Raw genomic sequence first — 16,224 nt, 5'->3', positions numbered from 1 at the left:
ATTTAGAGCTATCCGTGCAACAATGAATTCCTACTGGCATTTGCTCTACTTTTCTGCTTGACCAAGACATTCTATCTGGGATCAGAGTTTCAAAGTTTCCGACATATTCTATGTCTGGTATGCGATCAGGCACGTACGATGATAGTGTTTAACCTTCCAATGTGTCCAGTATACATTGATGACGTGTCCTATAACTGTTTTTGGCCAGTTTGCCTAAAGTAAAGAGACGTTCGGCTGTAAGCGCCGCCTCATATCTTAAATATGTTTCAATGGGTGGAATATCTAACAACGTTTCCAGAGCTTTGGTTGAAATAGTACACATGGCACCACTTATACCCAAGTAGCATGTACGCTGAAATCCCTGTAGTAGTTTGATATTACACTTTTTGTCCAAAGCAGTCCATCAGATTATTGAAGCATAAGCTAGAATTGGTCTAATACACTTTTAAAAAGCCAATTTGTCATAGTAGGACAAAGACCTTATTTCATGCCTATAGTTCTCCTACATATCGCCCGAACCGATATGCCTTGTTGATCCTATCCTCTATGTGGTGTCTCCATTTTAATTTCCGGTCGGGAATTACACCTAAGTAAATAACTTTGTATGTCACCAGTATCTTCTTGCCCAGGAAGCAATGTTCAGTATACGTAGAAATTTTTGTCTTTCTTGTGAAAAGACAGATTTCTGTTTTCGCCGGGTTAACATTAAGGCCTCTAGGTTGAGCTCAGCTCAAGGCCGTATTCAGAGCCTCCTCAGCTCTTCTACACAAGTAATTTGGATCCTTTCCCTTTGAAAGTATTACGACATCCTCTGCATAGTAGACAGGTCAAAGTCCTTTCTCAGTTAGTCTAGACTATCCGTTCCAAGGGTTTAAGTAGGAAGGACGTAAGACTTATCGGTCGCTAGGTTTCCCTGGTTTAGGTATAAATATTACCCTTGCATCCTGCCATTTAATGGGGGTATATGTGAATTTCAAGCATGCAGTGAATATCTGAGACAGATATACGGAAACCAGTCCCGCCTCCATCTGTAAGATTGACGGGAAAATTCCATCCGGCCCTGTAGCTTTATAAGGAGCGAAGCACTTGATTGCCCCTTTAACCATATCAGATGTAATTACAATTTTCGTGTTAGCCTCCCCTTCCTCCAATATCGGTTCATCTATGTTATTCGATATACCGGATGGGAAATGAGAGTCCATTAGGAGGTTCATTGTCTCCTCCATATCCTCCTGCCCGTGTCATCGACCATAGATTTCGGTTGGACATGAGTTTTGGAAGGATAGGAATTTTTTATCTTCGATACGTCATTTACGCTGTCTACCTGTTCATAGAAAAGTTTCCAAGAGTCTCGTTTGGCTTTACGAACAATTTTCATATATTCACCAAGTTTACTACGATACTCATCATAGTATACTGCGGTCTTTTTACGCCGTGCCCAGTTAAATAGTTTGCGAAGAGTCTTACCAAGGTTCCTGATCTCGCCAGTTACCCAGGCTTTCTCCTGGGCAGATCTCCGCTCTCGCAGAGGGCAGCTGTCCTCGAACGATTCAACCAGGGCACTTGTGAGCATTTCTACTTTGGCGTCTATGTCCTCTTTATTTCGACATTGAAAAGTGTCCTGACATAAACGATTTTTTAGCAAGGAACCGAACATTGTCCAATTAGTTTTGGACTTATTCCGAAACTTTATCGGCTTTGGTGGCGGCCGTAGTATTTTGAATCTTATGTACCGATGGTCAGAACAGGAAACTCTCCAATCCTGAATTTCGTTTATAAGCTCTTCTGAACATATAGTAATATCTAATACTTCTTCTCTGATTCTATTGACGAAGGTAGCTTTATTACCTAAGTTCGATGTGATCAAGTCTTTAGTATTAAGGAAATCCATGAGGACTTGTCCTCTGCGATTGGTGTTTGTACTACCCAACGCTACAATTTTCTTATTTTGCCTTTGTGCCTCTTCAACCAGTTTCATCAGCTCCGACGTTGGATTCAGATGAATGTAGAGCACGTGGAGAGGACAGTGAAACTCTGGAGCACTTTCTTCGCCACTGTCAAGCATTCGTCGAAATTAGATCGAAGTATCTTGGAAGTGATGTTATTCCGGAAATAACATTCCTAAATAACACTGATTGGAAAATTCTTAGGAATTACGTCCAGGAAACTGAGTTTCTGAACACTGAAAAATAATATACTCAGTGAAAAAATTTTTTTATGAAAAGGAGCGCACAACAGGCCCGAAGTGGCCTAGGTGTATTTCTTCATTGATGTACTATACATCCTCCTCTCAACCTAACCTAAGACCATTAATAAGAGAAAGAAAACCCCAAGTTAATTTTATTAGAGTTTTGTATTTACCAGAGCTGTAAATGAATCATTAATTTTTTATTTTAATTCGTTACGAATTGGCTAAATTTTGAACAAAAAAAAAATTAATGAAATTTGAATCAATTCAAATGAATTTGGTAAAAATTAATTGGAATTCATTTCCAATTAAAATGAATTGGGCAAATGAGTTGCAATTCGTTTCCAATTCAAATGAATTTGTCAAATGAATTGCAATTCGTTTCTAATTCAAATGAATGAAATGTGGGATTTTCGACTGATATGACCAATTACAGACCGGTCTGAAAAATATTAGTAGAGTCATATATTTATACACAAAACATATTTATGTCGAATATTATTAAAACATCTTCATTTTTTAATTAGTTATGTACATATAAGTGATTTTCGGAAGTGGACCCTATATGGGAGCTTTGATCAACTATGTACTGATCCGGAAAAAATTGCTGAGGGTGTTTTATATGTACTTTAAACACATTCATAATGAATTTTATACAGATTACGTGGTTCTTATATGGGAGCAACGCCCAATTATGGACCGATCCGAAAAGTGTTATGTAGAATGATATATCTATAGACATTTATGTTGAATATTATTCCAATATGTTTATTTATTAATTAGTTATGTGCATTTAAGTGCTTTTCGGAAGTGAACCTTATATGGGAGTTATGCCCAATTATTGATCGATCCGAAACATATTTTGCAGAGTGATATATGTATAAACAAAACATATTTATGTCGAATATTATTTCAAGATATATAGATATTCTTAATTAATTATGTGCATTGTGGACCTTATATGGGAGCAAAACAAATAACGTGTGCCAAAATTCATCAAATTATTTTTGGTAGTTTCTGAGAAAACTACGTTGTGAATTTTTGGAGAATTTGGTTGATTTGCTTTCCTTAGTTTTAACGTGAGCGTATTTTACATAGACGGGCGGAAGGACAGACGGACATAGCTAAATCGACACACAATTTGACAAGGACCCGGAATATATATATTATCTTTGTTGGGTCCCAGATAAATATTTCTTGGTGTTGCACACGGAATGACAAACTTATATACAGTGAATCAACTAAGTTTTTTGCCTACTCTTTTTAAAGAAAATTTTGTTTTTTATTCATAAATAAAATGTAAAAAAACAGGTAAAAAGTAAATTTATGCTTTCCAATTCCTCATTGTGTGAAACTGTGAAATTATGTACATATTTGTGTTAAAAATGTTTAAAGGAAAATAATGAGGCAATTCCAATATAAAAAATTTGTTTAGAATTTTAGAACAAGTGTAAATCAATGTAATACAATTAGATGTTTAATCAATATCATTAAAAATATAAAACAATTGATGAAATGACCCAAAGAAATGATTATTAGACCTAAGGTCCACAAAATCAATATTTTTCAGCTAATACACTTATATATATTTATAACCCAAATCAAGAATAACTTTCCAGATCAAAATACGCCTATGAAGTAGAAAAATCAAGATTTTAGCATGTAATAGTTCTATAGTGGTATACGATGATGTCCCATACTCAGAGTGGCTAGGATGGTACTTAGTGTTAGCTTTATTGAATAAGAATCAATATTCAATTCAATCAATATTATACAATTCTAAATAAAATTCACACAGTACTCCCCAAATATATGGAATTTCCGTAATGGAGTTTTAGTTTATCAATATAAAATGACAAAAAAAAAACCCAGATTATTTTCTTATAATATATAATTTTATAACGAACTAAACATATTTTCTAGTTCCAAATCAATAGATTTTCTAGTATATCATGTATCCCATTTAAAATTACTTATTATTTTTGAAATAAAATCAAAGAAACGATAGACTTCATGTTAAGTCAACTACTAATAAATTCTTATAGGTATATAGGATATTAAATCGGTAAAGACATGTCAAAATTTAGTCGTACCACTACTAATATATCTAAGAATTGTTATTTTAATCTATAGGAGTAATAAAAATATAAAATTTTATTAAATAATACAGCAATACTAAAAAAAGAAAAAAAAAAAAAACTAAGAAAGCGAAATACTTTATTGACCTAAAATATTAACAATACGTTCACATTTTATCAAAAATCTCGTTAATTAATATCATGATTTTACTTTTTATTGTAGAAAATTAAAATATAAGATATTCTTAAAAAAATACAAAAAATTTTACATAGGCAAATTACTTAATTGATTCACTGTATACCCTCTATCACCACTGATGGTGGTAAAGGGTATAAAATGTAAGCGAATAATTCGCATTCGTATATGCTTTCCTTACATCCCTAGTAGGAACTTATTTTAATGAAGAACTATTTTTCCAAACACGATCCCATGCTCGCCAATGACACGCTAATGTTAAAATCAAGCATGTTTCACCTAAATATCAAACAGTTCATTATCAATTGAACCCTCTTTGTTGGACATATAATACAATCGTAGTGACTTTTCTACATCTCTTTCCTCGCTTTTAACTGGGTTTTCATTTGTAAAGAAAAACTTTGGTTTATAAAAGCGAGATATATATAATCGCATTTTTAGAACTGAGTTACATGTAGTTTGTAAAGTATGACATCGATTATTTTTTGCTGGGATGTGTAGAGCGGTTTTTTAACTGGCTATTTGGATGTAATTAAAAATTATGTACATACATAGTTCAAAACAAAAGATTATCATTATTTTTCTAAAAAGGATATACCAGTTGACAAACAACCCTGGTCTTGTGAAGTGCAAATTGTCGGAGATTTTTCTTTTGTATATATTGTGGATTTCATACTTTTCATGCACATAGTATTATTTGGCTGACGATTCGGATAAATACCTCGAAATTATTTGATTTTCTTTATTTTAAGTGTGACCGATTTTAATTTTATTATATTGTCGTGTCGCCATTTTTGAAATGTAAAAGTGACGCTATGACGTCACGGATTGCGATTTCGTCGAAAGACGAAGATGGCGAGTATGGGAAGCTTCTCAAACTTGATGGCGGTAAAGTCTCAAAAGTGCAGAGGCAAAAAAGAAATGAATGGAAGGATCAAATGAAGGCTTTGGCAACGGAAACAGCCAACAAAAAGACTGCATCTTGTGCCACTTCTCCTATGGACAAGATTGATGAATTTATGCGGGCTATGATGGGTGATGATAATCGAAATATGATTTCGGACAATTGTGATAATACTCAGAATACCTGTTCTCAAATGGAGGCGACTGAATCTAATTCTGTACCTGTTGAAGCTGCATCCAATGCTGACGTACAACAAAATATGGTAGAAGCTAAAGGGCAAGGAACTGATAATGCAATTAAAAGTACAAACTCACAAGGTGAGAGGAAGGAAATTTTCTTTTATCCTGTTGGACATATGGGTGATGTGATTGTATTATTTGACACATCTCAAGCGGAGACTGTCAATAATAAGAGAATAAGAAACGGGCTATACCTTTGGGAGAAGATTCGTGATGTACACATCATTGGTATCAAATCCATAAAGGCAATTGGTGTATCCTTGTATAGGGTCACCTTCGATTCCGTTGAGAATGCTAATAACGCTGTGCGTAACAATGATCTCGCGAAAAAGAGGATTAAACCATTTATACCACGCACATACCTCGAGACCTTTGGTGTCATACGTGATGTTCCAACATTTTTATCGGATGAGGATATAAAACGCAATATTGAATCTCCAGTGGCTGTTACCTCGGTAAAACGCTTTGAAAAACGTTTTGTTGAAGAGGGTATCGAAAGATACATTCCTACTTATGCTGTCAAAATAGGTTTTTCTGGTAATGAATTACCTACTGAGCTTATCCTGAATTACACTGTCCTCAAGGTGGATCATTACTATCCACCTGTAAGACATTGTCGTAACTGTGGGCGCATTGGTCACACCCAGAATGGCTGCCGTTCTGACAAACGATGTTTAAAATGTGGTAAAAAGGGTGGTTGTGAACCATCCTGCAATATCATCAAATGTATCCTGTGTAATGTCCATGATCATAATGCCAATCAAAGACAAAAATGCCCAAAATGGAATGAAGAGGAGGAGATAAGAAAGGTGATGACTATTAAAAAACTGTCAAGAAAAGAGGTACGTGACTCATATTTCCAATCTAATACAAATAGATTCGATATCCTTGAGGATTATGACCAAAACTTTCCTCAACTAACACAACAATCTAGTATAGGTTTTAGAAATAAGGATGTTGAGGTGAATAAAATCCTTACTCCAAGACCATACAATAATGTGGTTAAGAAGCCTGTTAAGAATACACGTAGAGCTGTGATCAAGAAGCATTATGACCCCCCTGATCTTTGGGAGGCTGAATGCTCTGGTGGTGTGCTAAATCGGCCAAATATTCACAAGGTTGGCATTCTTGAGAAAACTACAACGGAATTACTGAAATTTGTAAAAGATGTTTTTTTGAAGGAGAAAAATTCACATGGTTTAAATGCCATTGCCCACTTCAATGATAGATTTGAGAAAATATACAAGGATATTGATTGTGACATTATTTCGCAATCAATGTTGAACTTTGAACATGAAGCTGCTGCAATACAATTGCCAGTCTTTAAGGGCTAATCGCAACACTATTGAATACTATTTGAATAATCGTGGCATAGACATCCTAAATCAACCGCATAAACTTTTAAATTTTAATATTATTGAGAAGATTGATAGATTGGATGGATATGGAGGAGTTGCCATAGCTCTGGGAAAATCCATCCAGTACAAGAGAATTGAATACAACACACATTTGGATATATTGATAATTAAAACTATGAATCTTACGACTAACTTTGTTATTTGTTCGGTATACTTTGAACAATCTATTTCTACCTTTGATTTTAATTATGAGGTGCAAAGATTGATTGATTTTCTGCAGAATTATGAGCATGTGATACTGGCAGGTGACTTCAACGCTCGTGCCAAGAAATTTGGAGACTATGCTGACCTTACTAGGGGAATAAAACTAGTCGATATGATCAACATGTCTAACTTCAAATGTCTGAATGATTTAAGTCCTACCTTCAAACGAGACCTTAGTGGGTCAGTGAGTACTGTACTCGATTTAACTTTTACCAACACTGACTGTACAACGAATTGGAGTACTGAGCCTATGCTTCCTGCTGGCAGTCATCATTACCCAATAGTAATTGAAATTGTGGAGGTTAACCCTAAGGTGAAAACATTTTTGGCTAAGGGAAAATTGCTATCTGCACTAAAGCAGGTGAATTTTGACCCCAATATGAATGAAATTAAATCAGTATTTGAATATGAAATAAAACATGCCACTTATGAACTAAAGGACAGAAGAACTCCTAAGGCTTGGTGGAATGATGAATTGGTGAAATTATTTCGACTTCAGCTTGCAGCTCGTAAAAAATGTGACAAATACCCGACAGTGGACAACTTTAATGAGGCGACGTATGCAATATCGGTTTGGAAGGAGGCTGTTCTTACTGCGAAAAGGAAATCCTATGAGGAGCAAATTCGAAAACTGAATGAACATCCTAACTCTAGGGAAGCCTGGCGATTTGTTGGCAGTATTAATGGTGGCAACACGCGTATCTCATCCCTTTGGAATAGCGACAACAACCAACTTTACTTACAATTTTTAAAGGAGCAAGTTCCTGTAGATGATTCTTCTAACTGTACCCATGTGATACCAGATGTCAACATTACTCGTGCATGGGATGATGGTAACCCTGCGTTTACTTTTGAGGAACTTCAGCATGTTCTACACAACAAAACTAGAAAGTCTGCTGGTGGAGTGGATAAAATCACATATGATATGATCCGTGCGCTTCCGAACTATGCTAAATGCTCCCTTTTAACTGCTTTGAATGATGCTTTTTTGGAATCTAACGTTAGCGAAAAGTGGAGGACGATTAAGATAGTACCAATACCGAAAAAGGACAAGGACTTGTCGAACTATGAAAATTTCCGTCCAATTGCTTTGATATCTGTATTACTCAAAATTGTCAACATGATGATTAAAGAGAGAATGACTGAATTCATCAACGACAACTCCATTATTCCTGAAGGAAGCTTTGCCTACAGAAAAGGAAAATCATCGTCCATGTGTTTGAATGACTTCTTACACAATGCTGCAACACTGAAGCATAAAGGCTTTAAGGTCATTATTTTAGTCCTTGATATAAGCAATGCTTATAACTGCGTGAGCATCTCTATTTTGATGAAAATTTTAAACAGCCTTCAAATCCCTGAAATATATGTGGAATGGATTACAAATTTCTTATCGAAACGTACTCTGAAATTGGGCGACAAAACTATTACGGTTGACAATGGGCTTCCACAAGGAAGTTGCTTATCTCCAGTGCTTTTCAACTTGTACACAAGAAGGTTACATGAAATTCAAGATGACAATACCTTACTGTATCAATTTGCCGATGACTTTACGATTGTATCATTTGATAAAGATTTTGATTTGGCTGTCGAAAATTTGAGGTCCAAAATAGGTCAGTTTATGGAAATCTGCAAATCCCTGAACCTATCGTTTAACCCGGACAAGACAAGGACTATGTACCTTGCCAAAGGAAGCATAAAGAAAATACAGATCAAAATTGACAACAAGGAAATTGAACAGGTTAAGAAGATTAAATTGCTTGGCAGAACTATTAATGCGTCACTCACTGTTGGAGAACACTATGATCGAGTTTTATCTGAATCCAAAAGTGGTATTGGCTTGATAAGTAAATTAACCACCATAAAAAGTGGTTTATCGCCTAAGGTTGCTTTGAATTTATACAAAAGTTTCGTTCGGTCTAAAGTGGAATATTCCAGGACTACTGCTGCTCACACACCGAATTCAATCAATCGCTAAATAACATTTCAAAATAAAATTCTTAGAAGATGTCTTGGACTGAAAGGATCTACACCGATTCAGGTAATTTATGCACTGGCTGATGAACTTCCTCCTTCCGAGAGAAGTATTTATTTGACTGCGAGGGGAATAATGAAACTCAAGGTACAGAAGAATCCCACATATGAACTGATCACTGATCATCCTAAGGTCAAATCGAGCTACAGCAATGTTTATTATGAGTTTAAATCTATTTTTGATCGAGTTAACACAGGCTGTAAATGTGAAAAGAATAACGGCTTTACTGCTTATACAAATCTACTCCCGGATCGGAAGGATAATATTCCAACAGAGCAGAGCAGGGCCTTGGCCAATTACAAGCTACACGAATATGAAAACAATGGATTCAAAATATATGCTACTGATGCCTCCATTGGCGATAATGCAACTGGTTGTGGAGTTTTTGAGGTCCACTCAGCCAACAAGTTCTATTTTAAAATTGATCATCCAACTTCCAGTTTATTTGGAGAATTATGGGCCATCATCAAGGCCACTGAAATCGCAATACAAAATGATGTTAGAAAGGTGACAATCTTCACGGACAGTATGTCAGCGTGTCGACTTTTAAATTCCAATACGGATGATAATTATTGTGCTGCAATTTTTCACAACAAACTTAATCAATCTTATATCGAGCAATTCCATATGATTTGGATCCCTAGTCATGTGGGCATAAGAATAAATGAAATGGCTGACGAAATAGCCAAAATGGCAGTGGATACTGGTGATGTAATAGCTGTTGATCTCACCCCTCAGGAGGCGCTACGGGAAATCCGCAACACCCTGCGCAATAAATGTAACGAAAGATATTCGGACATGTCCAATGGTACTGGTAAACTTTTTGCTGAATTTTTTCCATCTATTCTGGAAAAACCGTGGTATTCAAAATGTGATTGGTGTCCTAAGGACATAAAGACTATAAATAGATTACTATCTGGTCATGTATATGACGGTAAATACTCGGACAACGGCTACACATGTTCGATCTGTAATGTTGATAGGACTCCTCAACATTTGATTTTTGAATGTTCAAAATTTAACAACATTAGGAATAAATTTTCCATTTTCAAATCTTATGGCAATTTGCAAGTATTGCTCAAGACCAGGAATCTTGAAATTTTCAAACTGTTAATATCGTTTATGGATGAAGGTAAAATTGAGCTATGAATTTCTTACAGTGTGACAACCTGGCAATTTGAGTATCTACTCGCCAACCATCAGCAGAACCAAAAAAAAAAAAAAGGATATACATACCGTCACCTGAAATGCATAAGGGAGTAACAACACTTTTTTAAAATTTTACAGGAGAGACGAAGAAACTAAATAAAATTAAAGCTATATTTGTTATAAAAATAACATTTTATTAAAAGTATTGTATATCAACATCGTTAAATATGTTTAAATATATGTATGTAACTGTATCGACAGATATTATCTATTATGTTGTTTTTTAGGACTTTCTTACTTGTGGAAATGACTAATTTGTTGTTACGCCCTTTTGAATTTCATTTCAATAAAGTTGGGGAACAAATTAAGTGTTCTAATCCAGCTGATTTTTAGAGTTTTTTTTTATTGCCTTGTAGCATTTTACTTTCTGAGTGCAGTAATGGAAAAAAAGTTATCCGGTCTATTAGGATCCGGGAGTTATGGGCCTCCAAAGGTCTGATATATAATTGGATATATCTCGATCACTGATAAACGGATATGGTCGATATGGGTATCATTGGAAAGGTCTTTGACAGAGCTTTCCACTGATGTGTTAGATGACAAATATTATTAACCCATTGAGAACCAGGGTGAATTTTTTTGTTTTTTCCTTTGACTTTTTTTAAAAAAGTACCGTTATCTCTAAAACATATCGATATAACGGTACCTCATCTTACGTGAATGTTTGTAGACAACATTTGGGGCTTTCCTTTGATATAGGTTTGAAAGCTATAACCCATGAAATGCAGGAGTTATTTAAGTTTAAAATTTTATATTTTCATAAATTTTGATTTTTATCATATGTAATTATAAATCTAAACTGCATATTATTTGATATGGTCAATATGGGTATCAGTGGATAGGTCTCTGATATACCTTTCAATTGATGTATATTGTAACTTATATCATTAACCCATTGAGAGCCAGCGACAATTTGTATATAAATTTCTTTTATTGTTTTTACAAAAGTACCGTTATCTCAAAAATAAATCGATGTAAGGGTACCTCATTTAACATGAAATTGTAAAATATTTGGGGCTTTTTTATAATATACGTTTTAAATTTGTATCTCATGAAGTTTAGAAGTTTTTTAAGTTAATTTAGAAAGAAAGCATATCTAGGTGAAATAAATTATTAAACAAAGAAGTGGGTAAGTTGTTTCACTTTTTGATGAAATAATTGAATAAAAATATTTCACTTTTTGATTAAATGATTTGAAATTGGTAAAAAGTTGTATTATTTTTTTTTTTGAAATAATTTTTATTTTTTGGTGAAATTATTGATTTGGAAATGAAATAGCTGAAAAGCGCCGCAGGCGAAAAATTATTTCAAAAAAATCGCGCGATTTTTTTGAAATAATTTTTCATATTTTGGTGAAATGATTGAATTGTGGGAAAAAGTAATATAGCGCCGCAGGTGAAATGATTGAATTGTGAAAAAAGCAGCCTAGCGCCGCCGGCGAAAAATTATTTAAAAAAAATCGCGCGATTTTTTTGAAATAATTTTTCACTTTTTGGTGAAATGATTGAATTGTGAAAAAAAGCAGCATACCGCCGCAGGGGAAAAATTATTTTAAAAAATCGCGCGATTTTTTATGTATGTATGTATGCATGTATGTATGTATGTAGTTGCGTGATTCAAATAATTTTTAAACTGAACACATTACAATTAACCAAAATATATTTGAATTACGTGTGTTCACCCAGTTTTAAACAAGACGATTATAAATTTTTCTATTTTTTTTGTCGATTCGAAAGTTACAAAACACAGGCACTGGCTGTTAATAGGTTGATATAAATGATATGGACCATATTATATATCAATCAAAAGATATTTCAATACCATTGCATTGATATCCATATCGAATAATAAGTAGTCAATCTATACAAATGCATTCCATAAAAACCAAAATTTTTTTAAAATATTAATTTTTAAAGTTATCTAACTTCTGCATTTCATGAGTTAGGTATTTCAAACATACAACATATGAAAGCTTATAATGTTGTCTATAAGATTTCATGTGACATAAAGTACCTTAATATCGATTTATTTTTGAAATAACGGTACTTTTGTAAAAAAAAATAAATAAAATATATACAAATTGCCCCTGGCTCTCAATGGGTTAATGATATAAGTTACAATATACATCAATTGAAAGGTATTTCAGAGACCTATCCACTGATACCCATATTGACCATATCAAATAATAAGCACTTGAGATTTATAATAACATATGATAAAAATCAAAATTTACGAAAATATAAACTTTTTAAACTTAAATAACACCTGCATTTCATGGGTTATAGCTTTCAAACATATATCAAAGGAAAGCCCCAAATGTTGTCTACGAACATTCACGTAAGATGAGGTACCGTTATATCGATATGTTTTAGAGATAACGGTACTTTTTTAAAAAAAGACAAATGAAAAAACAAAAAAATTCACCCTGGTTCTCAATGGGTTAATGATATAAGTTACAATATACATTAATTATAATATCAAATAATATGCAGTTTAGATTTATAATTACATATGATAAAAATCAAAATTTACGAAAATATAAACTTTTTAAACTTAAATAACACCTGCATTTCATGGGTTATAGCTTTCAAACATATATCAAAGGAAAGCCCCAAATGTTGTCTACGAACATTCACGTAAGATGAGGTACCGTTATATCGATATGTTTTAGAGATAACGGTACTTTTTTAAAAAAAGACAAATGAAAAAACAAAAAAATTCACCCTGGTTCTCAATGGGTTAATGATATAAGTTACAATATACATTAATTATAATATCAAATAATATGCAGTTTAGATTTATAATTACATATGATAAAAATCAAAATTTATGAAAATATAAAATTTTAAACTTAAATAACTCCTGCATTTCATGGGTTATAGCTTTCAAACCTATATCAAAGGAAAGCTCCAAATGTAGTCTACAAACATTCACCTAAGATGAGGTACCGTTATATCGATATGATTTAGAGATAACGGTACTTTTTAAAAAAAAGCCAAAGAAAAACAAAAAAATTCACCCTGGTTCACAATGGGTTAATAATATTCGTCTATCTAACACATCAGTGGAAAGCTCTGTCAAAGACCTTTCCAATGATACCCATATCGACCATATCCGTTTATCAGTGATCGAGATATATCCAATTATATATCAGACCTTTGGAGGCCCATAACTCCCGAACCTTAATAGAGCGGATAATTTTTTTTCCTTTGTTGAAGTCACAAGAACAGGTACTATTATGTGGTATAAACAAAAGTTTTAAAATCAGCTGGATCAGAACGCTTAATTTATACCAAAGTTGGTATTTTTGACAATAAGGTTCTAAAAATTTGCAGTAACATGTATTTTGATGCCATCAAAAAGTCGATTTTACATTTTTTTGGTTGTTACGCCTTTTTGCATTTCAGGTGACGATACATATTCTTTGTCTTAAACGTACACATGTAAATTTTGTAAAAGGGGAACTACTTTAGAGCTATTTTTGTCATAAAAATTTTGTGTATTTCCATCTGAAAAATGTTTCGTATCGACTTACAAAATGAAACATAGATATTCAGCAGCATTTTTGCAATTTCCATGTAATTCGAAGAAATATTCGTTTTTATACCTATAACAAGCATTATTTAAAATAAATTTAAAAAATATTTGACCAAATGTAAATACATAAACATAAGCAGCTAATGAGACAATTTTAACTATTGTTATTTTTCATGGTTATTTGCATATCTAGTTGAGCTTGGGCTATATCTTCTAAGGCATTCTGAATTTTGCCCAAAAGCAACTCGCCTTTTAAAGCGATTTCTTCCAAACGTTCGGCAGCTTCCTGGTTTTCCAATTCCAATCTTTTAAGACTTTGATTTTGTAATTCCGTCGAGCTGTCCTCATTTGGTAATGACTCGATTAGGGTATCAATATCTTTGGCGCAACGTGATATAAGCTGAGCAAATAGTTGGGCATAATCTTCTTGTTGTTGATTCTGTACTGGAGTTTGGGATCCGGTACGGTCAAAATTTGGGAATTTGCTTGGATAAGAAGTTTGTTGTATTATACCGATTGCATTACAGAAATGTTCAGCTTGCTTAAATGTTTTTAGAAAAACAATTAAAATTTATTGTATACAATAGAGCATGTTTTATACGAACCATATTAACAGTGTCCTGTAATTGTGTTAATCTGTCAGCCATGATTATGAAAATCCTTTTTTATTTTCTTCGCATAAACTACAGAGCCCTGCGCCGACAAATATTAACGGCGGCGGCGACTGACACTAAATATGTCGGCGGCGGCTTAAAATCGACTGTAAGCCGGCTAAGTTTTCAACTACGTTTAGTTTTTAATTTTTCAACGATTTTAAATAAAAACGGAATCCGAGAGATCAGAAAGTGGGATTTTGGAAGCAAATATATTGTTTATAACAACAAAACAGAGCAAGCTCAAAAGTTGTGTGAGAAATTATGCAGGGATGAATAAAAAATTCTTAAAAATTAAAAACAAATCCTTTTTCCAAGTTTTACTAGGATCTGCCGATATTTAAGCCTATCTTCCATATAAAACATCTTGCAGAAAATCAGTTTCTAAAAAATTTTGCATTAAGAAAATGTTCAATAACGCAAAAACAAAGATATTTTATTTGTTTATTTACAAGCTATACCCAGTGTGCTGTGCTACCCTAAAAGCAATATAAATAAGAAACCCACTTAACGACTTTGACTACAATGGTTTTCCAGATATACAATTTGTTACATATGGGAGATTCCACGCAAATTATTGCAATTTCGAATAATCTAATAGTTTCCCAGATATACAAAATTTTGTATTTAATTCATATGGGAAGTGCCAAGCCCCCCATTGAAAGTCCGCCCGTTATTCTCTAAATGTTCTTCAGTAAAAATTGAAATTCTAGCTCTAATAGTTTCTCAGATATACGAATTTTTCTATTTAATTCATATGGGAGCTCCAAGCCCCCCAGATGAAAGTCCGCCCTTTTTTCTCCAAAATGTTCAGATGAATATTAAAGTTCTTCGTGCAAAATTTTAAAGAATTTAGTTCTATTAGTTTCCCAGATAAACGAATTTTTGTATTTAATTCATATGGGAGGTTCCGCTCCCCTCATTGGTAGTCCCCCAATTTATTACCCAAAATGTTTACATGGATGTTAAAGTTCTTCCAGAACAACATCATTTAAAGGGATCACAAAGAGATTGAAAAATATTCCAAAAGTTTCACTTTGAAAACATTATTAGAATGTATGAAAACTCGCAACTCTAAAGGCAGACTATTCCTATTTTAGCGGTAATTTTTTATGATTAAATTAAGTAAGAAGTAAGAGTTATATTCGGCAAATCATATGTCGTAAAAAAGCAAATTTCGGAAGTGGTCCGATCATTAGATTAATAAGATCATTAGATTAATAAGAACGTCACCGTTATTTTCGGATTAGGGACTTAAATGTGGAATTGGATCAATAATATATATGATTTAAAGTATTTTTTTTTAATTCTACCATAATTCTATCATAATGATAACTTTTGGAATGATGTATTAGCTATAAACTGATTTTCTGTAAGAGGGTTATATTGGCGGACCGATCCTCATAACTTTATTTTTCATAAATGTAGGTTTCGGTTCCTAAAAATGTTTTTTTTCGTCGATATCGACATTTGAAATCCATTTATGTGCGTTTAAGTCATTTTCTCAAGAACATATACATATTTGCATTACATATTTTCGTTCCAACAAAAATTGTTTTATTA

At 33.4% G+C, this 16,224-nt stretch overlaps 2 protein-coding genes across 3 annotated transcripts; one reads left to right on the top strand and one right to left on the bottom strand.

The window, feature by feature from the left end:
- The first annotated feature begins 7,138 nt into the window (after positions 1–7,138).
- LOC119612058 lies at positions 7,139–9,205 on the top strand. Its single transcript, XM_037967778.1, has one exon. The coding sequence runs from the start codon at positions 7,139–7,141 to the stop codon at positions 9,203–9,205; it is 2,067 nt and encodes a 688-aa protein (XP_037823706.1).
- A 4,742-nt stretch (positions 9,206–13,947) lies between these two features.
- On the bottom strand, positions 13,948–14,780 carry LOC119612061 (mediator of RNA polymerase II transcription subunit 21-like). 2 transcript variants are annotated; one of them, XM_037967784.1, is made up of 3 exons: positions 14,614–14,780; positions 14,135–14,549; positions 13,948–14,078 (listed from the first exon to the last, which is right to left on the bottom strand). In XM_037967784.1, exons 1-2 carry the CDS (start codon positions 14,653–14,655, stop codon positions 14,163–14,165), a joined length of 429 nt encoding a protein of 142 aa, XP_037823712.1. In that variant the 5' UTR covers positions 14,656–14,780; the 3' UTR covers positions 13,948–14,078; positions 14,135–14,162. The 2 variants fall into 2 exon arrangements, with proteins under 2 accessions (XP_037823712.1, XP_037823711.1); XM_037967783.1 differs by having other exon boundaries at positions 13,948–14,549.
- Positions 14,781–16,224: the final 1,444 nt, after the last annotated feature.

Source organism: Lucilia sericata, unplaced genomic scaffold (assembly GCF_015586225.1).
Source record: "Lucilia sericata isolate MDLA Ls3-8-SP2 unplaced genomic scaffold, ASM1558622v1 Contig001595F_arrow, whole genome shotgun sequence".
NCBI lineage: Eukaryota > Metazoa > Arthropoda > Insecta > Diptera > Calliphoridae > Lucilia > Lucilia sericata.
This window is presented reverse-complemented; position numbering and strand designations above follow the sequence as displayed.